The 25,158-nt window shown below is 39.1% G+C and overlaps 1 protein-coding gene across 3 annotated transcripts in view; it reads left to right on the top strand.

The window, feature by feature from the left end:
- Positions 1-25,158, top strand: part of EEFSEC (eukaryotic elongation factor, selenocysteine-tRNA specific) — a 131,566-nt gene that overhangs the window by 31,394 nt on the left and 75,014 nt on the right. For all 3 annotated transcript variants that reach the window (XM_074836784.1, XM_074836783.1, XM_074836782.1), the window contains 3 exons: positions 7,608-7,815; positions 11,596-11,692; positions 14,606-14,770. In XM_074836784.1, the coding sequence (XP_074692885.1) occupies positions 7,628-7,815; positions 11,596-11,692; positions 14,606-14,770 (450 nt within the window). In that variant the 5' untranslated portion in view covers positions 7,608-7,627. The remainder of the gene's footprint in view (positions 1-7,607; positions 7,816-11,595; positions 11,693-14,605; positions 14,771-25,158) is intronic.

The raw sequence follows: 25,158 nt of genomic DNA, 5'->3' as shown, positions 1-25,158 counted from the left end.
TTAAGCTAGATCAAGTTTCCCAAGATCATTTAGGGCTTCATGGATGGCCCAGTATATAACACTCCTCTGAAGAGGATAAAGGCAACACAGGACTCCTTACATTCTGTAAAGTCTTGCAAAAGGTCTCTTGATGACCAACCTTCCTGTGTTACAACGCTTTTTTTGAGAGAGTTTTCACTTTAAGGTTGGTTTGGGTTTTTTTCTCAGTAAGTCATCAGTTTAAGCTTATTCCCATGTGCAATATTGTAGTGGCCAGATCAACATATAATAATAAATTATTGGAAGATATGCCTCAGTCTTTCTTAGCATGACCTTCATGGAGGCCTTATCGGTCTTGTTTGTGCTGCCTCAGCATGGCCAATCAAGCTTATTGACATACTTGTAATCATTATAGGCATTTCCTCCCTTTGAAGAACACAGACTTATTTCTGACACGTGGATGGAACATAATCAAACAAGATCCTTGGATGATTTGCCAAAGGAGAAGGTAGAGGCCTTCACTGCCTTTATCCTCTTCAGGCCAATATTGCACACTGTTTCATCTGGAAGATGAAGTATAAAGTATATTCCAAGTGGATTGTTTGAGGTCTTCTGCAAAAGAACTTTTTTATTCCTTATTAGCAATTATCTCTTTCCATCACCCCCTATTTTAGTTAGAGTTGCACTCAGGGGTACAAATAAATAACTATAAAAGGTTATTTGATATATAAAAAATGGACTTCTTCGAAGTCTGCCCTTATGGTCATCCTGCTTTCTCTTTGTAACTCTTGGTTTAGGAAAGACCTTAGAGGCTGGTTTTCATTTAAAGGGAATTTGTGCAACGAGTGGTTTCTTTATTGTTCAGAAATCAAATATAATGTGTATAATTCTAAGCTTTACTGTGCATCCAGAAAGAAGTCTTGTGGGTTGTCTGTCTGACCCTCGCTATCGGACATATTCCAAGCTATCCAGAGTTTGAATCTGCACAGCTCCCTGTTTGTGCTTACAGCTGCTTGAAATCTTTAGGAATGGCATGCCTGGGAAACAGTGGTGGCATGCTTGAACTCCACGAGTTCCTGTTCTCTTCAAAGTGTTTCCTAACGAAAGTTGTGGTATCAGTTTTGATCCATGATTTGCATTGCTTTACAGAGGGTTTCTTCATGTGTAATTCATGCGCTCCAGTTGTGTCCACGTCTCTCTTCCCCCCTCGTACCTCCTATTTCTGTTTAAATTTTGGGAGATTTCTTATCATGTAAAACATCTTCCTTATTCATCACAACGCCTCCCCTATGGTAGCTAGCAAAATCCTCTGGGACTTGTAGCATCTCCCAAGGTGTTACTGTATATGAAAGCAGAGAATAATTCAGTTGTTCCCGAATAAAGATTCTTAACAAAAAAAAAGGGGGGGGCTGGGAAGGGGGAAGTTTCATACTCACTGCATGATATAGACAATATTTCCTGAGACAGGAGATACTAACCTCAAAGAATTTAAAATAAAACATTGATTTTATTATTTTTTTGAAAGGGGAATAGGGGAGGCAAAAATGGTAGAATAGTTGGTCTTTTTATCCGATGTGCAGATGAAATTGATTAAACCTTAAAAACTCGCCTCAGTCCACCCGGTTTATTAATTGAAGAATTTCCTCTTCCCCAGAATGGGAAGTGCACATTAAAACAGAGCTTTGCCCCTGAGTAGCAATGATACTTGAGAACGGTACATTTTCTACAATCCTATTTTCTCTTCTGCACTAGAGGAAATCCTAACATGGTAAAAAGCATATTTAGAAAAAAAAAAGTATGTTTAAGGAAGTCTTCTTTCATTTCCTTGTAAAGCATGAAATCAAATTATAGCCCATGGCCCATAATTATTTTATTTCTACATTTCAGATTCCACTTTCTGCTTCCTTTTGGTGCCTGTGAGCAGGAGTGGTGCTGTTTGTGCAAAGTCAGCTAAAAAGATTACCACAAACAGGACAGGACATGGTAGCTTAAAGAAGCCACAAGTGAGAATCTGCACCAATGTTGTGTGCTCGCGTGGCATGCAAAACCTCCTCGTTCACACAGGGGCTTGACCCCCTCTTCTTCTTCCCTCCACTAGCCCAGGTTTTACTGTTTGGAGCCAAGTGAGCTTTATTTTGATGTATTATGGGGGGATCTAATGCGATACTAAACTTACGCTTGCCAAAGTAGTACTACTTGTAAATGCTCTGTATTCTTGGTCTACATCTGTTGAAGAGAAAACAATTAAGATTCTGCCTGTTCATTGGAAACACCTTTTCATTCTCTTTTTCAGTAAGGATGAAATTGCTAGCTAGTCTAGTGCTTGGAGCGTAAAACTGAATGGTTCTGAAAGTGGCCACAAAACAGTAATAGGCTTTTGGCACTGATAAAGTAATATGAGAGGCTGAAATGTTTTGGGGTTTTTTCCCCTAGACCTAATAATGCCCTCTAACTTTAAATGCTGCGCTTTGCGCTCTGGCTCCATCTACACCCAGCTCAGTCGGGGAGTTTGGGTTTATAATTTACAAGCATGTGACAGGCTGCACAAACAGAAGGTGTTTTGCATTCATGTACATGCAGAACTGCAACAGCTTCTGTGATCCAGGCTGAAGGAGATTTGTCATTTAACACATAATGCTCTGTTCCAAAATAAACACGGCAATTATAGCACTTTACAGTTTTTAAAAATGCAGCCTGTAGGTTGGTACCCACATGGTGTTTCCCTGCGAATGCCAGTATAACAGATCTGGGTTTGCTAATTGTATGCTTTTGCGTAAGGATGTGAGACAGCAGTGTGTAAACATGGCAGAGTTTGTCTGCTTTAGCTTCAGTGAGCAGAATCAAGTGTGCTTTACGGTTCAAATCAAAGGTAGGTGTGATGTTAAAGAAACTGATGAGAAATGCATCTAATGCAGGGGACGAAGATCTGAGCCTTGTGGCTTAGGTCTCTGGGTTGGCCTTTCTTCCCATTTCAGTAAAGGTTTGAATATGCAATATACTAAATAACATAAATGCAGAGAATGCAGTGAATTTTCTCCTAAAGATTAAAAGTTCATCAATACATACCCTTTTTAATGCATACTATTCTTCTGGGTCATTTGCCTTTTTCAGTGTAGTCAGCAGCTGGCAAGTTCTTTCAGGATCGGCAGTGAGAGCCAGCTATGAGTGATGTCATGCCAGTGGTAGCATTTTGCTCTTCCCTTAAAGAAACTGAGCCGATGGCCAGTTCAGGGAAACAGAGTTGCTGCCTTCTGCACTTCTGAAACTTGCCATAATCAATGACATCTCTGATTTAATTAGTCCCATGAGTAAAGAGTAATAAATTACTTCCCTGATGACTGTTCATAATCAGATACTCCCCAAAATTCAGAAGCAAGAGTGGGTTGGATGTGATTGTTCAAAGCAGGGGCTAGACTTTTTCTTTCTTTGTGAAGTTATTTTTCATAATATCTAAGAATTCTGTGTTCCCTGTCGCTTTTGTGTACAAATGAGTGCTGCTGCCTCCAGGTTTAGCTGGTGTTCCTTGCAGTCTTTTCTCTGTGATGCTGGCCTTGTTGCGTTTTTCCTGTATCTGGCTGTCATCCAGATTCTCTCTGTTCACGTGTTATCTTTCTTGTTTGTTTTTCTTCACTCAGACTATCTACTTTACTTTGTGTTTTTGCTGTGGTTTAGCTGCTTATCTTGCAATATAATTCCCATCTTTCCCCACCCCCTTGTGTTTTCTGATGACAACTGGTTTGTTTCATTTGCTTTTTACAGGGCTACATCTGAGCTGTATGTCATCACATGAAGGATACTCTGATAGCTGATCTTTCATTTTCAAGCTAAGTGAGAAATCACATGTCAGGAGGACTCTTTATCTTTCTGAATGTTCTTGAACACCTCTTTCCTAGATGAGACAGCAAATAAAAGGTTACACCCCTGTGTTTTCTGTAGAGGAAATCGTTTGAATACCTTAGTTTAACTTTATCATTGATTCTATATGACCTGCTTCAATACAGATAAAATATTCTTATTGACTGCTGTGTTTCCCTATATGCAGACCCGTCCTTTGCATGTGTCTCTGCCTTGTGCAGAGTAATTTGAAGCCACTTGCCTGCTTTGAGGGCTTGAGGAACACTTATTTCTTCCATATCACTCTTCTTAACTGTGTGGGACCATATCCTGTCTCCTTTTTTAAGCTAAAGCAAAGTGTTTTAGTTCTTTTTTTGTGCTATTTCACACAAGAGCCCATGGCAGTCATTCTGTGGTCAGATAGTGCAGGTTTGTTGAGTGATATTGCCGCTTTGTTTTGTTCTTGTTGTTTTTGGAGTTTGTTTGGTATGGCCGTAATATTTTTATGCCTCAATTAAAAGGTGTTTCCAAGTCAGATGATATACATGAGAATACTCTTACAATCCATCCTCACTTCAGCTTTCCTAGTTAAATCTTGCTCTACTGTAGAAAATTTTTCAGGAATGTTGTTCCTTTTGTTGACTGAGATCCAACATGGTAGCGAGTTGATCGATTACTAGTGTGATAAAGATTATTTAAATAGTGAATATGAAGTTAAACATATTGTAAGTCTGCTATTTCTATTTACATGCTACGAGACAAAAGTGTACTGAATGAGACATTCCATATTCAGTAGTGGGAGGGGAGTATAGTTTTGTCACCTTGTTACAAGTGACCTGCCAGCTTTCCTGATTAGAGATGTTACATTTGTGAATCCCTGTGCACTTCGTTTTGACTTCTCTAGATTATCTCATTTTAGTATTTGATGAACTATTATGCATGTATGAAGGGCAACTAAGGCAATGGATTCTAGAATAATCAACATGTAAAACTGTCTAGGAGAAGATTTGAGGGGTTGGGAAGAAGGTGAGTTGTCAGAAATGGTTTATTAAACAGCTCAAAGAGGAAAGTTGAACTAAATCTCAGCCTTATTTTTTTGCCTTGTTACCCAAGGGTCCTGTAAACTTGAGCATTCGTGTCTTGATATGCATGAGTAGACATGTACAAAGCATCTTCATGCCTCGGGAAAAATGCAGTTAAAGTATTTCTGTCAGTGCTGTCCTGATCTTTCCCTTGGTTCCATGACTCTGAAGGGCAGCAGCTTCCCACCCTGCTTGGGTGCCAGCTCTCCCCCTGCCAGGCTTTCTGTTCCATCTTGCAACATCACTCACCAACTGTGGCCAGTTAGCATGTTAAGGCTTTGGAGGAGGCACAATAGTTGTACTGAGGCGCATATTTGCAGACTTGAGTACGCTGCTGTTTCCTTGACTTGTAATGTACTTTTGTCTGGAGCGTTGTGATATAGTTTCTGGTGCTACTGGAGTTTTTCCGTGGACTGTAGAGTTGTTTTTCCTTTGTTCATCTTCTCTTTGCCATGAAATGCCCTGAGGTAGACATTCTTGACCTTCTAGCAACTGGGCTGATGATTTTTATGGCTCTTTTAGAGTGTTGCTAATAAATTCATAAATACAGCAATTACAAGTATTTGCTTTATAACAAATGTATTCAAAGCAGTTGATTTAGTGTTTCAAGATAAAGTGGCTCTTGTACTGAAACTGCATATAACAGTTTCAGTGCAGATTTTGTCTCCTCTTGGAGGAAAGAGATACTACACCATATATAATGCATCTTATCAGCCCGCCTTTTCAAGGCCTGATTTGGATTTGGTTACTTTGGCTTAATTCTGGAGCATAAGGATTGCCGTGCTCTAGTAGTCATAACAGCGTTAGCTAAACCTTAAGCTGCAGCATTGTTATTTTACTAGATGCACTTTTTATAGTATTAATAAAGAATTTGGCTTGGTGGGTTGTTTTTAATTATTAATGCCCATTCATTTTAAGGATGTCACCTGTGTAGTAAGAATTACCGTGCAGTATAGTTTAATATAAAATATGGGTATTGTATTAAGTTTAAACCCCCCCCCGCTCTCTACTCACAAGAGTGCATGCATTCTGATTGATAGGTGTTTTGTCCCACTTAAACTATTTCCATGCTGTTCAGTCCCCTTGCTTCTCGTCCTTCAGATCTGCTCTTCTTTATGCTCTTCTGAGCCTTTTGTACAGCCTTGGTGATGCTTGTGTTATGATTCAAGCAAGTTCTAAATGAATACAATTCTCAAAACAATAAAAATTAAAAATACTTCTGAAGGTATAAATTCTGTCCTCAACTTGTCAAGGAGAGATATTTGAAAGGATTGGTGAAAATTCTGCAGGAGCTTTGGAAATGTCATAATTATCCAACTAGTGCTCTGAAGGGTTTAGCATTCATTATTACAAGATGAAAGCTTTGGTAGGTTGAAAATAGTCATTTGTAACCATTTTTTTTTCCTTGTTGTAGCTCCCACCCACTCATTCACCCATGCACTTCAACCTCAGAATGATTTCCTTAGCCTGAGTTCATGGGAATTATGAACAAGGCTAGCTGTTGTCATTGCCATTGTAAAAGCTTAAAAAACCCCAAAAAAGTGGGGAGGGGAATGCTGGGGAAGGCGAAGGAACAAGGAACAGTTGTATTGATTTCTTGTTCTTCTGATCAAAAGCTTAAGGCAAATATTAAAAGTGCTTAAATTCAGAATGCTGCAATTTTGCATGACTTCTAGCTTTTATCTTCTTTCAAAATGTGTTTTTTGACATATCATTTCCTGGTAGTTCAGCTTTAGATTTTTGTTCTAGTTTTTTATGTGTAAATTTTCTCAACATTAAAGTCTGCACTTCACTTTTTTGGTATTCAGAGTATTTCAGTTACCTGGAATGAGACAGGAAAATTCTGAATGTAATTAGTGGAAGGCCCAACATTCATCAAAAGCTTCCTTGAAAATTTAAATCCATGGAATTCATGTTGCTTCAATCAAAGGCTTTAAGGGTTCATGCCAACAATACTTTGAAAAATAAAATAAAAATAATCCAGCAGCATGATGGGTAACTTCAGCCTAAAATTTAGGAACGTTTTCTTGAAGAGATCTAAGAATTGGATCTGTTTGTGGCTGTGTACGAAGTGCATGTTCAAGTTCTGTAGATCTGAATTGAGAGTGAATGACAATATATTGCAGGGTTTAAATCATCTCTTCCTCCCATTTGAGGGATTGTAGGAATTGATTTATACTTGGGGTAAACCTGCTTCTGGTGGTCACTTTGTTTTCACTTTTACCAAATTTTGGACTCTGACAGAAATGGTGGGAAGCAGGTAGGGACTGAGGATTGCAAACATAGTTATGGGGCACATAGTTGACTCTTAATGGGGCTCCTCTGAGTGTACAACTGTCTGCAATGTTGTTGTGTTTCTTTGGCTGTATCATATTCTTGCTTAGCTTCTTAGATTATCTCTTTTAATTGAGGCAAATGTCATACTTGTGTTGCTGCAAGGGTAATTCTCTTTTTTTTTTTAAATACAGTGGTAACATCCTTAAACTTGAACTGTTAATATGGAGGAATATGTAAACTGTCACATGCTTCCATATTTTTTATGATCCAATGGTAGCACGAAATATCTTAAGCTCCTGGGGTCTTATTTTCAAACACAGCTATGCATTCAATGCTTTTGTACATATATTTGTACAGTTTTTATGGAAACTATTTGAGAAAATGATCCTTAATCTTTTCATGATGCTGCAATACTGACTCTGAATTCTCCTCCAGGTGCCCAGATTATTGATCTGATGATGCTTGTAATAGATGTGACAAAAGGGATGCAGACGCAGTCAGCAGAGTGCTTGGTAATTGGGCAAATTGCCTGCCAGAAGATGGTGGTAGTTCTGAACAAAATAGATCTCCTTCCAGAAGGGAAGAGACAAAGTGCCATTGAGAAGATGACTAAGAAAATGCAGAAGACTTTGGAAAATACTAAGTAAGTTAACAGTAATATTAACAGCTAACTAGTAACAAAAGGTTTAACAAAAATACTTCACCTACATTTCCCTTCCAACATGCTTCTGAACATGCTGATATATCTAGCAAAGATGATGAGAGTGGAAAGATAACCAGAAACTCAAGTGCAGTCCTGAATTTGCATCTGCAAGTGTCATGTGTACAGAAATATTTTCCTATAATGAAGCTTTTCAGTTTAAAGGGCTGTGTGGAGGTCAGATTGGATTAAAAAAAGCCAGAATATCCAGGTGAAGAACTGTTGGATATCTGTTTGTTTCATGTTTTGGGTGTTTGGTTTTTTTCAGCTTATGGGCTTGCAACTTTTGTTGTGATCTGCAGGTCTTTTTTACTCCAAAGAAAAGAAAATGTTAGTGCTTTTGCTTAACTGAGGATGAAAAATGTGATTGCCCCAACTAGGGAGAACAGAATGATGGAAGCTTATACAACGTAATGTGGCTCTGGCTGGGGTGACGTTTGTCAGTCCTGTTTAGGTAAATTAATTGAGGTACAGAATGAGTGCAGTGAGATTCATGAGTGGGAAAATAACAATACAGGCACAATATTTATGTAGTGGTTACCCAAACTGAAGCACAGCTTGCTTTGCCCAGGGTTGTAAGGGGACATTGACTCCACGTTTATAGCTGTTAGGTCACATTTTGGTTTGAAGAACCAAAGAAACATGTTTCAGCGTACAGAGGAGTGAACTTCACCAGGATGAAAAAAGCACAGCTTGGTTGGATATGGCTGCTCCTGTTCAGTGTGTTTGTGATGGCAGGGCAGCGTCCCTTTTCAACTATGCAACTGTCACAATAGTGACTGTGAAGATCTTGGTGCCTTTCCAGCTCCTGTGGTGTTCTTGGGTCCGTTCATTGTGCTGGGAACGGTACGGAGGTCACCAAGAAAGTCATATTCTCTCTCGTGAACTTAGAATCCTACAACTTTCAATTCTCTCTGGTAGCAGAGTGGGTTGGCTTTCTCTGTAGGTTGCTGCCTCTTATTTTAGGGGGAGGTAGAGAAAGGAGACACCTGCAATATATCAAAGCATTTGGGATCAACAGTTTTTTATAGCTGTGAGTTTGTTGATCGGATTCTCAGGTAATCCCAGTGGGGAGAGCATTGAGATAATAAAGTTAGGAGAACTTTAGAGATTATTATCTAATGACTTAAGATTTTATTTGGTGGTTTGAAAGATTGATATATAAGAATGTGAATTAAGCAGTATTATGATTAATAGTTATTTTTTTATCTGTTTCCCGTCTATGCGAAGAAGTTTAATGATTTTTTTAAGAGAGTTTATCCTACTATACTGCTCAGTTCTGTTTTGTCCTTCTTTTAAAATTTGTTTATTCTTCTTGAATGGCAGTAATTGCTGCTGCAGGTGGTACTTCATTCTTGGTTTAGTTCAAGATCATATTGCAAGTGATTGGAAAAAAAGACCTTTCTAGTCACATTCATAAAAGGAAGACAATTCTTTGTAAGGAAACTGGTGTTCAGAAACACTTATGTACATTGTTTGAATTAAATCTTCTCTTTATATCCTGGAGTACAGATGGGCCTTTACAGCATGTCTTGAAAATTAGCAGACTGTCAAACTTGAAGGGGGAAGTGAGTTTATGAAACAGTTGACATGCTAGCTGTGAGGTCCTTACCTCTGGTGCCCTTTTAATACAAGGATGTGTATCAGCTGATCACAACAGCTGTGATTCCACCTGGAGAGAAATGATCCCATCATAATGTTTTAATTACTCATTGGAACTCTGGATCCTAGAAATGCTGTTTTATTGGATGTGTCTGTGTATTGTTCTCATAACAAAAATTCATTTTTGCATGTGCAGTCTGTGCTTTACGGTGCTTTGAAAGCACTGCTGACCTGGGCTTGATTGTAAAGTGCTTGTCCTGTTGTATCTCAGGCATGTGGTGTTTCTCAATAGCCTCTTTCCCACTTTGAATTTCCAAATGCATGGCTTTTAACTAATTTTGTACTTCTGAACTACTCTTATTAGCAGGACATAGGCTGAGACCATTTGACAGTTGCCTCTGACCCCAAACCCTTGGCAATGATTGTTTTTCTAGGAATGGTTTACTCATTGATTATTATTGTTCTACACACAGAGGCATGCACACACAATTCCATAGCAGTAATCAAATGTGAAGTCTGTTGCAGCTGTAGAGTAGGTGTTGCCCTTGATGCTGGGGAAGTTACTCTGGTGTTGTCAGGAGATTCCGTGAGAGGTAAAAAAAAGCGGGCGGAGGAAAGTAACTTGTACATTTGAATAGTTTGACACTTGTAAAACTTAACCTAACCAAAACTTGCTTGTTCCATGGAGTGATACCAGAAGTAAAAGCAAACTGTCCCCATGAATGGAATTTCTATTTTGTCATAGTTTTTGGCACATGCCAGGTTTATCTTTGTCCAGCAGGGTCTAAACTCTGCTGTCAATAGATCAGTGTGATGGAGTAAGAGTTTTAGTAGGGTTGAATCATTTTTGGAAGTACTTCCAAAGGCAGTATATAATTACTCCAGTTTGTTCTGATATGCAGGAAAAGGAGTAAAGCACCTCATTCAGCATAAATTTCTATTTATTGCAATACAATGCCCTTGTATTTGTAGGAAGATAAACTTCAAAAATTTATCACAGGAATTTTCAGTGCGCATTTTTATTACCCTTTGTCCTTACATGCCTCAGATTTATGGCATATAAACAAAGAAAATACCTTCTATGCTTGATTACAGTTTGGTCACTAAATGCGCTCCCTCTGTAGAGCTTAACATTTTTTTCTTTATCAAGGCACTGTCTTTTTCCTCCAGTTCACTCCCTTTTTGAGATAAAATCTATGGGGAGTGGGTGCCAAAAGGATGACCATAACAATTGCTTTTGGTCTGAATCTGTTGCATAAGAATCAAGTATTTATGAGAACCAATCATTTTTTGTATTATTGCTGATTATTATTCCATTGCTTTAATATATATTTTTTATATGGTTAATCCTGACTTTTGAAAAATACAGTAATAATTTGACTTACAGTCTAACTTCACTTTCCAAAATGTAGGTAAAGCAAGCTATCAGATGATTCAAACACCAAGTTGTGTTTTAGGGAGCAGAAGTTAAGTCTGCTGACTGAATTTGTAAAAAAAAGCTGCTGATTATTAAGGATTTGAAGAGTAAAATTCATTGTAAGAGAAAAGCTAAAATGAGGTCAACTGTGGAAGTGGTGCTTTTCTCTGAGCCTTTGCGTGTTTGAGATTTGTGAGTTTCATGAACTTTGATTTCAACAAATTTAGATCTTTCTGTTGTTGGCAGATCCTGCAGTCTGCCTACAGACTCGGGGTTAGACATCATGTGCCATCTTGTATTTGGCTCCTGTTTTGAAGGTTATGATTCTGCAGCAAGGGTTGTAATTGTTTTAATGAAAACAGTGCTAGTCTCCAGGTAAAGAGCTTGAATGAAAAGCCACTGCAGTAAGACCGGGTAACAGACCTCTGCTTCTGAAATAAACTGAAGTTTTGCTTTTGACCGCTGCAGAGCTGAATCAGTAGATCAATGCTAATGGGACTGAGGATTTCATAGTGAAGTCTAGTAGCACAGGTGCTAGTAATTCAGGGAAAACTTGTCAGTTATTCACTAATAAAGATATTAGCAGATAAATCGGAATTTGAGGAAGTTTCTTTGCCTTCATTGTCAGCTGAGCCTGCAACTACTTTACACTGACACGTGTAGGAGATCTGTGGTCTAATGGTGGGAGTCTTTCTCTCTTTCAGGTTCTGTGGGTGCCCTATTGTTGCTGTTGCAGCAAAGCCTGGTGGACCGGAAGCCCCAGAGTCTGAGAACCCGATAGGTGTTTCTGAATTAATTGAGGTACCTGCTGAAGAACGTAATAATAACATAAAATATGCTCAAACTTTTCTTTAAGTCTTTTGGAGTACGCTGTATTAGTATTTAGAGCTGAGGAACTCCTGCACTAATGTCAGTTTTAAGGAACCTGATTCTTTAGGGATTCCTTCCAGTGAACAGAGAAGTTGAGGTTGCATGCCCCAAAAGTGAATCTCCTTTTTCAACTACTAGGCTTCAATGCCTTTGAATAGCTGTGCCTTAAGAAATAGCTATCATACGTGTGGTGAAATTGGTTTTAAAGTTGTAAAGAGTTATGTTATGAGATGTAATGAATAAAAAGTTTTAAAATTCTGCTAAATCCTTGGTAGGTGTTGTTTTATAATTGTATCACAGTTAAGAAAATAGTAAAGTGAAGTCAGGCACTCAAAAGTGACATGTTGGGACTTGCCTCCTTCCTTAGTGTGTGTATTATGATCCAGTGTTTAAGTGCATGATTCTTTATTTTAAACAACCCTTACCTCATTCCTTGCACAGGATAGGCAGTGCTTAACTGGTGAGCAGGTAGTCCGTATTTTGTTTTAATTCTCATTATTCTCTGTGTGGCCTCATGACTCCATTCAAATACTGCTCTTTATTCAGAATGATTAATTTCCTCCTGGACTTTTCTTTGGCACACATGACTGTGGTTTGAGCACTTGGCAAACATTTACTTCCAAAAAACCTATAGGAAGTGTAGAGGTGACTTTAATCCATATTTAGATTGGGAAGCTGAGGCACAAAGGAGTTAAGTCCATTGAGTTTACTAATTTTGGTTGCCAAATTGAAGGAAACTAGGAACTCTTTTGGGACATGCTTGTGTTCTGATCATAGTACCTGCGAATTTTGATTGCAATTGTGAGTGCTTAGCACTTCTGTTAGGCTTTGGGGTTTCTGTTTGGACAGTCTGAGGTGTATAGTCAGTGATTACCTGCGGAAAGTTTCATTTTTAAGAGAATGGGAATACGTGGGAGTTCTGGCATAAGCAAGTATAGGATCTATTCTCTAGAGGAGCAGCACCTGCCTTCATGATGAAACCATCTTTCTCTGTGATACTATGCCTTGCTTACTGCATGCCTTATGCATCTGCAAAAGAAAAGCATGGCCTGGATTTACCCTGTGCCCTGAATGAGGTAGGACCTTGAAAAAACTATATGATTGTATAACTAACATTGTCAGACACATATGAACAAGAGAAGACCTTAAGCAAACTGATGCTTCACAGGTATCCTTAGTCCCAGCAATGTGGGTTGTGTTCATTGCTGTTGGTTTGTTTTGGGTTCTTTTGGTTTGGTGGTTTGGTTTTTTTTTGGGGGGGGGGGGGGGGGGGGAGAGAGAGAGAGAAAAAATTCTCAGGTTTTCAAGAAACTATGTTATATGATAAGTTATATGGCATGAAGCTTATACTGTGAAGGGCAGGATACTTAAAATAGCTGTTTGAAAGCAGTTTGTAGCTTGTAGTAGACTTGTCACCTGTTCTGTGAATAAACTTTAGGGAAAAGTAGCACCTTTGCTCTGGAGGGGTGCCACTGTTACTTGCAGACGGCAGAAAGTAGTCCTAAAATAAAGGCAGCACTCCTTGTAGACTTGTCAAGGTCTGATTTGGATGCTTTGGATGCCGCCAGGTTTAAAATACTTGTAAATTGCTGAAGTTAGGGTGCAGCACCAGTCATCAAAAATCTAGGGGTGTCTGGCCCGTACAAAGGCAGGATGTTCAAGGTAGCTGCTGAGCACTGAGTGTCCTACCACCTCCCCGGGCATGTGTGGCCTCAGAAGAGACTTGACAAGAACCAGGATGCCCACTGCAGTGTCTAGAGAGGTGGAGATAGGCAAGTCCTTAGCTCTGCCTTCATCTGGTTCTGGGCAGATTTACTGGGATGTTCCACAGGGTTAAAAACTTTGAAGGAAATACCCATGTTGCAGCTGTTTCTGTCAACTCTGAGACTGAAGATTAGAAGAGCTGGCACGTGCTGTGTGAGCCCTGCACTGAGCTTCAAGGGTTTATCCTTTCTGTCCTTGATAAGAGACCCTCTCCATTGTTCTGCCATTACAACTGCAGGCTTAACCTGCTGTTTCTGACCTTAAAAGCAGACATTAGAGGCAGTGCCAAGTTTATATGCTGATGTTCTAACAGAGGCAGAGATCAAAAGTGATTTGAAACAGGAGTGAACCAGTTCCTCTGAAGCACTGTTGGGTCCATGGCTGCGTTTCTATAATTAAGGTCTTCTGTACACAGTGATACATTTTAAGAAACAGAGTATTTGTCAGCAAGACAGAAATCCTGAACTTGGAGAATTTCTCTAGAAAATGGTACTTAGGTAGCTATTTTTCTTAGTGGTTTGATCCTCCAAGAAGTGTTAACAGATATCTGAAGGGGAAGTTGTCTTTGAAAACTTAACCCAGTATAATAGTTTTCCTGGGAGGGAGGCAGGGATGGGCTTTGTGGAGCACTAATATCTGTATATAAGTTCATTTTCACAAAATCCAAAAAAGCTGAAGTAGCAAAACGCACTGTAAAATTGTACTTTTGAGAGAGGGAAAAAAAGGGGGTGGGGGAACACGTACAGGTTTTTTTCTCTTTGCTTTGCTGCAGTGTTTATATTGAGTTTGGCAGCAACTTTATCGCCGGTGCAGTTTTGCTAACCAAGCTAAATGTGCAGCACCAAATCTTTCTAAGGCAGAAAATCGAACTGTTCCTGCTGTTAAGTGTGTGTCTCCTCTATGGCCCACACAGTTAATTTGACATTGGTGCATTCTAAGCTCATTGGGAGATGCCTGAAATCAGTAAAACTGCAAGCTTGTTCAATCAATCATCCGCTTGCCTTCCTTTTGCTGTATGGCTGTCATGACTTTTCACCCAGGCATGGTGCTGCTTTTATCTTTCTTTTTATTTTTTTCCAGGTCCTCAAGTCTCAGGTTTACCTGCCATCAAGAGACCCCTCAGGACACTTCCTTATGGCAGTCGACCACTGTTTCTCTATCAAGGGTCAAGGCACGGTGATGACAGGCACTATTCTTTCTGGTTCTGTTAGCCTTGGTGACAATGTGGAGATTCCTGCCCTGAAGGTGAGTCTCTCATTTTCACTCCCCCCACTTTTCCTGATAGAAGGAGACACTCAACAAAGAAGAGAGTGTTCTCTTCCAATCTGAAATTATTCAATTATTTTCAATGTCTTTTTTTTGGTACACTACCATAAGCCAGTTTATAATAGGAAGAGATGTAGAGATTTTTAAATAAGCCAGTAAAGTTACCTGATGAATTTCAGCTGAATAAAGAGGAGAGAAGACTGACCTAGATTAGTATGTTAGACTTTCAAATTCAGAAAAGCAAGGTGGGCATGTTTCCAAGATAGGATGTGCACAAGGACTGAACAAGGCTTGAGTGAGGTTACTTTCATTTGAGACGTGCTGCAATGAGAAGGCTTGCAAAAGAATCTGAGCAGGTAGGCTTCTGAAGTGTCTGGAAGTGAAGGAAATGACAAGAAGAGGGCATTGAAATGCTTGATGCACGTTGTCTTTGTTGGGGCTTTAACTGATGTCAGCATGTTCTGGGAGCACCCACAGCTGGCATGCAGAGGTGGCTTGCTGCTCTTGGGCATCTGAGCCTGTAGAAAGTCAAGAGGTCTTTCAGTGGCCTTTGAACTGCTTAACTGTTGTTACTATTTAATTTCCTTAAAATATATTTTTATATTATTATATAATAAAAATATATTTTTATATTATCCTTTAAAAGAAAACAAGGTGACTTTACACTTGGAACAGGTGAAGCCTATTTCACAGACACCGATTTGGACTGCTCTGGCTTTCCTTTTTTATTAATTGCCCAAAATGAGTCAAGGTTGTGGAGCATTTTGCAGCTGCCACTTAAAGTGGACCCAGCTGGCTACATTCTGAGAGTAGGCAGCTTTTGGCTGAACAAGCCTGGATAGGACCCTTTTGGTGCTCTATTATCCTCAAGTTTTATTGCTATAAGGACCTTACTCTTTCATGGAGTTGAACATTCTGCATTCTTATCTTTGCCAGTACTTTGTGGGCAAGTGAAGGACTAAGTGAGGCATTCTGATTTCACCTGAAATATTTTGCTGATAGCTGACAACTAATTTTTGTTCAGTGTCTTCTGTGATGCCTGTGGCCATCTAGCTTATATCATATTGTCCTTTGCATAAAAGTGATTTGCATATGTACCCAATCATGTCTGTTTTCCCAGTGGAGTTACATATTCTTGTTTGCGGCATGCAGCCCATTCTGGGAGCCATGCTTGTAATTCCTGCAGGGAATATGCTTTGCTGGGGTTGTAGCTCTGGTTTCAGCCTCTCCTGCTTTCCCCTGCCAGTGTTCCTTCCCTTTTCTCTTGTGTCTGGCTCGCTGTCCTGGGCCTGCCTGCAGAAGGGCTCCAAGGAAAGACAAGTAGTTGGGAGTCCGAGGCTGCCGAGCGATGGCTCCTGCACAGCAGAGGCCTGGCACAGCTTGTTAGCTACTTTTCTTTTGGCACAGCACTGGCAGAACTTCCTGTTGCTTTGTGCTCTGGGAGATGGGGTTGAGATGGAGCAGAGTAATTATTTCTTGCAAAGAAAGAATGCATAACTAGATTATATCTGGAAATGACCGTTTAGCTCTTCATGTATAGTCGAAGAATGTTTTGGAGAAGGATGTTTAGGAGTTAGTCTGTTCTTTGAGAATCCTTATGAAGAGAAAAATGGCAAAAATACAGCGAATAACTTGCCTGTTGCAAATGGGTTTTTAAAAGGTTCAATAGGAAGGGCTTTAAGTGGGACTTTAAAAGATAATTCCTTCCCAAGTGACAGGGGGAGCAGTGAAGTGAAAGGCAGGTTAACAGACAAACAGGTCATTGACAAAGAGAAGCCAGATCACTTGGCTTTTATGGCATTAACATCTTTCCTCTAGGTTTTAGTTATTTTCAGTTGCTGTTAATGAATTAATCCTTCCACTGCCTTATGTGAAATAGAAGGTGTGTCCTTACCTCTGAGCGGTAGTAGTGGTGGGCAGATGTGTTTTGTGTTTTGTTTTTTGCCGCTAGCAGCTTATGCGTATTCATGTTTGTATTGTCCAGGTATGGAAACCAAGGCACAGTAAAAGGAAGCAACTTTTGTACGTTTGAGTTGTGTGTTGTACTTACCCCTGCTAGCATCGTGCAGAGTCGGGTTAGGATACCTATAAAAGGTCAAACCTTTCTCAGGCCTACAAGGTAATGGAGGAAGCACATTTCACAACACATTGCGGTTTATGACACTCTCTGACCTTTTTTTGCCCTGACCCTATGGTAACTGAGATTGACAGCTGGTGCCCACTGGGCATTTAGGGACATTACAAACCAGCTGCTTTTTGGATTTGAAGAACCCTCTCACCAAAAGAAGTGGCATCACCTTCCAGTTCTACTAATGGACTTCGACATCTTTGACCGCTTGAACCTGCTCAAAGGAGGGACACAGCAATTAAAAATAAACAGTGACATTCTCAAACGCCTGTGCTTGCTCTGATTGAGGCTGAGAGCACCAGCAGTGCATGGATTCCTTTATGCTGTTGCCTATGTAAATTGCCATCTGGGGTTGATTATCCATATAGCGAAAAGAAAAATTATATGTGTTTGGCAAAAAGCTTTGACGCAGCAAACAGTTCACCATCCAATTGAGTTAGTACTGTTTGCTCACTAGCACTTGAAATCCACCTTGAAGAGCATGAACCTAGGATTTCTGCAGCAAAAATGTAGTGTTGGCAGAATTCTGAATGTCCTTTAAGATTATTTCAGTGGTCTTTCAATCTCTATAGTCTTCCAGTTTATAAATTGTAACAACTTGTGACATTTTTATTTCTGCTTTATAAAAGTTCTTGGAGTTTGAATAGTAAGGAGTTTTTCAGTATAGATTCATTTTATTTTACTGATAGGTTTGGCTATAATAACTTCAAAATATTTATCTAAGTGTATTTTGTTTAGTGAATTTAGTTTAAGTGAGCATGAATGTCAAATTCTAGTGCTGCTGTGTCTTTTTATAGCATGCTTTCACTGAGAAAGTGTTTTTTTTAATGGGGAGAAGTATCTTTGCTTTCCTTATCCAGGTGAAAAAAAAATCATAGTAGCTTAAAAACAGCAGCTACTTAGAAGACAGAAAACCAGGCATGAACCAGGACTTTTGTTCTTATCATTGTCTCAAAACAAAAACCATAATCCTTGTGTGAAAAGTAATGCAAAATATATAGTGTGTGGTCTTCCTTCTGGCCAGTGTTAGTGATTCTAGTTTTGGATTGCACAGCTGTAAGCACATTAGAAATACTGGAAGATTGGTTAAAACAGATGATAATACGTTAATATTCCTTTAAAGATGTTTTAGGATACAGCGGATGTTCCAGGTTGATTAATAAAAATCACTTTCTCTGTCTGAACAGTTGTGAAAGATCATAGAAGAGGTCAAATCTGAATTGAGTGAGGAGGCAGAAATAGATGTACACAGTTAATGGGTATAAATCTGCTCATCCTGAAAGTGTTGACTCAGCACTGACTCACCTGTGACCCAGTGCCACAGGTATATAGCAGCCCCAAAGCATGTACGTGGCAGCCAAGTACGAAGACCACTACTGTTTTTTTCAGGACTTGTAAGAAGTAGAAACTTTTCTTCCTGCTTCCTATTCGAGTTCCGATCTGTTCTGTTTAATGTAATTACTGACAAATGTTAGAGCAAGTTGACTCAAGCTGAACGGCTGGTGGAGGTTAACAGCCTCATTGAGCCTAGGCAAAAGTGCAGTACGCTGCCATTTTGTATGGCATTTTGTCAGAAGTTCAGGAGGACCTTGAAGGCTGAGTAGCTGTTACTGGTAAATGGTTATGCTGATGTTTTTTGGTAGGGGATCATGTGGGGATTTTTGTGTCCTGAAGCTGAATAATGTATCTGGTGTAATACAGTGTGAAGTTATTTCTTATGTAATAAATCACGTGGACACCCAATCATTGGACTGACCTTGGGAGGTGCCTCCTTTGATATTGTCAGATTTTTGATCTGCTAGGTGTGGTTGAGCTGTTAACATTAAAGGAGAAGATGATGATGAATATTCATATCGGGTCCAGCCTTCACGATCCCTGAGGTTTGCAGTAGACAATTACTGTTATCAATGTTGAGCATTTCAATCTCAAAAGTTACAAGCGTGTTTATGAAATGCTTCTCTTGTAGTTGGAGAGTAGTCATCCAGGTGTTTCAGTACTCTGATATATTTTCAAGAGGTCACCTGGGACATCAAATATGAAAAATGTGAGAAACTTGCTTCTGTTATCTAGTCAAGTCTTCTAGTAAATGAGTGTCAATTTAAATCAGTAGTGGATTCTGCCTTGGCAAGGGACTATTTGCTGTCAAATTATATTGACTTTATGAACTTTTAAGAAACATCATTTTGTAAGTGTGATACTGAGAAGCTTCATGTACTTCCAGCATATGAAAAGATTATTTTTTTTTTTTAAACCTTTGTTGGCTAGATAACCTTGGTCTGTTTTTTGGCAAACATTCTGTAGTTTTTATGCCTCATCCAACAAAAAAATTCTCCAGTGTCTGATACAATAACCCAAATAGCATTTGCGAGACTATTTCCTTCAAACCGCTGTAGCTGTTGAAATCCTAACAGATATATCTGCTTTTGCCCACATGAGGACTTCAGTGTATCTGATGTCCCAAGAGCTCTGACTAGTGAGCTTTTGTATATAAATGTAGTAAGAACTGATTTCAGTGTATTTAGGGACTTTTTGCACGATCAGAGTTGCACAGCTAAGTCTTGTCAGAGACTATTTAAATCTCAGAAAATGAAGTTGCATGAAATCCCACTGAATAGGATCACGAAGACACTTGTATGTGGACTTCCGTGGTGAAATCTTAAATAAGTTTTTACCACTACCATTTCAAGTCCTTTGGACCTCATAATATATCCTTTCCAAATTTCAAGGTATCTTGACTGTTTTTTGAACTGTAAATAGATAGAACCCTTGCTAAATTTTCTAAGAGTACATCTGAATGCTCTTTCTACATCTGTTTTTTCCAGTGCTTCTTGGATTTTTCTTGTCCAGTGCTGATACAAACAGCCTTTAAAATGCTACGGTTCATCTGCTGGGGAAGAAGTCCAGCTCACCTTGAACACTTTCTTACCATTGAAATGCTGTGAAGGGCAGTTCAGAAAATTGGGTTGGAGGGACAATCAAGTGAATGTGACTGATAAAATTGTGAAAAAGCAGTTCATAGTACATATTAAAATATGTGGATGATAAAATACAAGAATCTTAAATCCTAAATCAATAAATTAAACATATACACAATAATGTTATACATGCGGTTTAGTTCAGTACAAGTATTAAACTGTTTCTTTAATTGTCTGCCACTTCTAAAGCATGGGTTGTGTTTTTTGGAGATTTTCTCCTTTCCTAGAAAACATCAGTGTGAATCCTACTGGTTTTGCATCTGCTGTGGCATTTACTTAAAAGCAAAACATGCAGGATTTGGCTTATACTGGAAAGTGCTCTGCTTTCAACATTTAGGATGTTATCAGTTGTTTTGGAAGAATTAAACTCCTCAGCACAGTTCTTTGTGGTTAAGTAAAGGATTAAAGACTTGATCCAGTGCCTGTGGAATGAAATTTAGATCTGGCAATAAAAACTTCTCAAATCTTTTTGGCTTGATCTCTTGAGAGAATAAAAGTAGCAGATGCTGAACTCTTTAGAAAGATCCGTTCCCTCATTTTCAATGTATGGTTTTGTAACTCTTTACTGTGTGTGGTTTTTTGGTTTTGTTTTTTCTGTTTTAGTTCACACTTTAAAAAAACAAACCAACACCAAGCCTTCAAACCTGCCCCCCACCTCCAAACAAACCCAAACCTCAAGACCCCAAAGAACAGAATCTGCTTTAATTTTGTATTTAAAAAAAAAAAAAATCTAGTTAACTTTAGACTTTAAAAAGGCTCAGGAATAAAAGTGAGATTTGTATGTTGCTATTCTTTCACTACCTGTTACTGAAGCACAGTGGCTTAGTTAATATTGCTTGCAATTTATTAAGTATCATGCAGGGATAGTAAAAAGAGGGAGCAAGATCAAGGACTTTGTGTTAAGGTTTGTTTTATTCAGGACCAGGGATAAGACATAGTAGAAAGGGAGCTGGATATATATCGTGGGTTTTTTAATTTTTTTTTTTTTCTACTTGGTCAGAGCAGAAGGGAAGAAAGCCAGGGGAGAGCAGCCAGCCTGAGCAGTGCTAATCCAAACCATACACTGTTTTTTTGGAGCTTGTGTGTCTAATGTGATCTCTGTAGGCAGAAAAGTGGCCTAGTCAGTGCTGGCCAATTAACTCTTCAAATACTAAAATTCATCTGCAGCTTTTCTTGGAGGTCTAGATGTACCCTGTGCTCCCTGCCAGCTAGAGACAGTTGGATACAGATTACCTTCTAATGGATTAGAAACATTACCAAAGTAATTACCTACAGTGGATCTGAAAAGGAAGAGATTTGTGTGTCATTCCTGCATTGCTTCTATCCACTTAAACCACCTTTAAATGGCTGTTTGGGATCCAGGCTCCACGTGGAAGTGCAGCATTGCTGGGACCAGTACTGTTCTCCAAGGTAGACTTTAACTTCTGCAGTATTTCTGTGATACTGATTGCTTGTTCAGAGTTACCTGCAGTGCTGGCTGGTGGTGGTTAATGCATGAGATAATTTAAAGTGTGTATTTTGTGCCATTGCCATGCAGATAATTTTGCCTTGATAGTTAGGAAGTGCAGCGTTATTATTGCCTAAGAATTGGTACGCTGTTTAATGGGGTTCAAAATGAAAAAGAAATATAGGATCATCTCAACTCTGAGCAGGTGAAAATACTGAGGTGAACATCATATTTTTGATACAATGACTGATTTTCTTAGATAAATCAAATTACATTTTTTCTGTCCAGACTTCAGTAAATCATTTGTCTCATGAGAACTGTTAGAAAAACTGAAGAAAGTTGTTACAGAAATACAAAGTGGGAAAGAAACTGAGCTGAAGAAGAGAGAACCAGTGGACTAACAAGAAAATTATACAGGTAGAGTCATTCTGAGGTTGATCTTGGCCCTGAAATGTAATGGTTTCTCTAGACACTTTGTGCACCCTCTCAGGTACATGGGTGTTCTCCCCGCTAGTGTGCCACCTTCGTGTGCTCTCCTGACTAATGTAGACTGCTGGCAGATGTAACTTCCATGCATAGTCTATGATGCTCGGTATTCTGTGGCTCTTTGGGACTTACCAGTGTACTGGGTTGCTGGATCTGATGGACGAGCTCAGTCCCCCAGTACAAAAGAGTGCCACAGTTGGAGAAACGGAGTATATTCTTGTATGTTATGTTAGTGAGTAATTTGGCTTCAGTGTGGCAACATATTTAAGGATAAACAAACATGTAGTTTTGCAACAAAATGAAGTTGAAAACCAGACATCTAATAAAGCTATTAAGATGACAGCTGACATTTAGATGTATTTCTCCTTGCTTTAACTTCCCTTATCTGCTTGTTCTACTTTTTCTCCTGCCTATTTCCATATTTCTCCATCTCTAGCTTCTTTTCCACTCTCAAAGTTTGCTCTTCAAAGTGACTGAGGTTTTCCAGTCACACCATGGATTGAAGAAACTTTTTGCTCCCTCCTTTTTCTCAGCTGCTGTTGCAATCTTGAGTCACAAGGCAGTTGTGGATACTTCTTTTGTCCTGGTTTAGCCAGGATAGGGTTAAGTTTCCCCAGCAGTGGGGGGGTGCTCTAGCCGGGTTATTCAGATACCATGCAGACGTCACATCTGGGCTCTTTAGCGCGGGAAGAATCGGTGAGCGCGTGGGGTTTGTGCAACCGCTCCTCTCACTGCTGTATCAGTATATATTATGCTCTGTTCATTGTTATTACTGTTATTGTTGCTGTTTGTTGTGTTGCTGTTGCACTGCTGTATTAAACCTGTCCTTATCTCAGCCTGGGGCTTTGTATTTCACTCCCTTTGTGGGGGAGGGGCAGCGGCCACGTGGTCTCAGACCCTGGCAGGGACTAAGCCACCCCAGTCAGCTTCTGAAGATGAGTAAGCAGGTTCCGATACCTCCTCTACAGGATTTGCCAGCTATTGTTTTCCTAGGGCTAAATTTCTCGCATCTATAGTTTGAAAATGAGTCCTGAAGCCATCTAGAGTGGGTACTCTAAGCAATGGTCCTGTAAGCTGTATACAGGAGGAGAAAGATTTTGAGATGACTTGAGCCAAGACTGGGATGCAACTGAACAAAACCGCGCATGTTATCCTGGGACTTAGCAGGTAACTGTCCTGTTGAACAGTTACTGCTTCAGTGATCGAGTGTTGTGGTTTGGGGTTTGTGTACCCTGGGGTTCAAGATTAGTTTGCAACTTAAGTTAATGGGCATTGCTATAGTAATCACAAAATTTCATCCAAATGCCTTTTTGTTTAAGCTTTATGGTAACTTTTTAAAGCAAAGGATGGCTGGTTTGTGTTTGCATAACTTGTTTGCTTAAGCATTGCTGCTGCCAGGTCATTAACTTTATTTTTATTTCTTTTAATTTATCAGGTAGAATTGTTCTCAAATCAATTGAAAACAGACCCACATGCACGTACACATACCGTTTGAGCAGGAATCTTAGTGGAACGCTTGAATGGTAATTGGAAAGGTAGCCTCCTCCATGGTAAACAGAGCTTTCACATTGCATTCCTGCTGTGAATGTAACTTTAGTATGAGTAGGCTTAGTTAGAGCAGTGAGTGACTATCATGTTTTAAATATTTAAGTTCAAGTGCTAGAGGCTTTGGCAAAATTTCAGTAACCAGAATGAAGGAAGGGAATGTCACTTTTTGTTCTTCCTTGGTCATCCATATACAGCACAATTCCTCATTTGATCAGGCTTTTAAGAGCACAGAACAAGTCAGCAAGCACTGCATTAACGAAGCCATGGTCTGTATATTATAAAGCTCTGCTCAGATCTGGGCATTGGCAAAAAAGGATCTGAATATTGAAAATGTTATTTAACCAGGACTGTTCAAGATACACTTCTAAATTTGAACGAAAGTCAGAAGAAAATAGAGTAGTGCATAAATGCCTAGGAATCTATGATTAATCTGTTAGCAGAGTATTTTCTTGAAGTATTACTGTAACACTATAGAAAGTTGTCTGAATTTCATGCCTTGTACTGTCTGTTCCTGAGGTGACACCACTTATAAAACTCTCAATTTTATTCTTTGTTGCTACTATGAAAATTACAGAAGAATTGACTTTTCTCTTTAAATGTTTGTTCAGCTCATCACCTGAATCTGTTGTCATATGCCTGTGGTGGTAACATGTATTGTTGAAACTAAATGTAAGAGACATCTCTTCATGAGAGTATTCCTACAACTTTATATAGCTGTTGCAGTTTGAAATGAAAGAAAAAGTAATACTAAGGAAAACCAATATTTACAGTATCAGCTGGAATAATAAAATTATGTAAGCTGCCCAGATAGTACTGTGATGAACATGATATGAATGCCTGGACACAGATTTTCATTTGCAACTCTCTGAAATGAAAGCTACAAACTCCCTAGCTCTTCACAGCTGTAAAGATTAGCTTGAAAGAATATGCCATAAAATGCAGTTGGCTTCTCTTTCTTTCTCCTCTAATGAATAAATAATCAAGAATAACTTTAGAAATAAAAAGGAAAGGTCAAATAGCCTTTTTAAAGAGTCACTGTAGCTAATACATGCTTAAATTGTAGACTTAAAAACTATTGGACCTTTGTGAAAGCTTTAGTAGTTGACCTGTCTTCTGTCTAGGCAATCTGTTCATAAGATACATACTATGTAGGGTGTGTAATAGAGTCTGCAAAGAACGGCAGAGATGGCCTTACTACCTCTTCAGTTTAGGTGGCAGAAATCAGCCGTGAGAACAGAATAACTAATTGGAAGCAATGACCCTGTTTATATATACAGATACAATTCTTTTTCTTCAACAGAAAAGAGATGGAGGTACTGAAAATGATTCAGAAGTTTGTCACTTAAGTTTTGTGTGAGGTTTCAGAACCTCTTGAAGTTTTTCTGCCCTCTCAGTGTTCATCTAACCATTTTGGTTTTATTTTCATTTTGGTTACTGTGTTGTTGCTTTTACTTAATACTCATAATGAATTTCAATAGACTTCTAGGCTAACCATCCCTAGAAGAGGCTTTTGTCTGATGTGCAACACCTAGTACGTAGGACTGCAACAAGTTAAGTGGTGGCTTAGGAAAAAAAAGTGCTATTATAATACTGAAATACGGGTATTATTCATGTGGTATTTTCTTTGCCTGGTTGAAGACATTGATCCTGCTTGTGGAGATTAGTTGACAATAATTTGAAGTCTTCGGGGAGTGAGGAATATGCAGGTATACCACAAACACTCAAAACCACAGAAGAGGGGATTATAAGGGGAAACTTGAAAATACGATTTTTAGTAAAGGAC

The sequence above is a fragment of the Strix aluco genome, chromosome 11 (genome assembly GCF_031877795.1).
Source record: "Strix aluco isolate bStrAlu1 chromosome 11, bStrAlu1.hap1, whole genome shotgun sequence".
Lineage (NCBI taxonomy): Eukaryota > Metazoa > Chordata > Aves > Strigiformes > Strigidae > Strix > Strix aluco.
The sequence above is the reverse complement of the archived record's forward strand: the minus strand, read 5'-3'. Positions and strand labels throughout refer to the sequence as shown.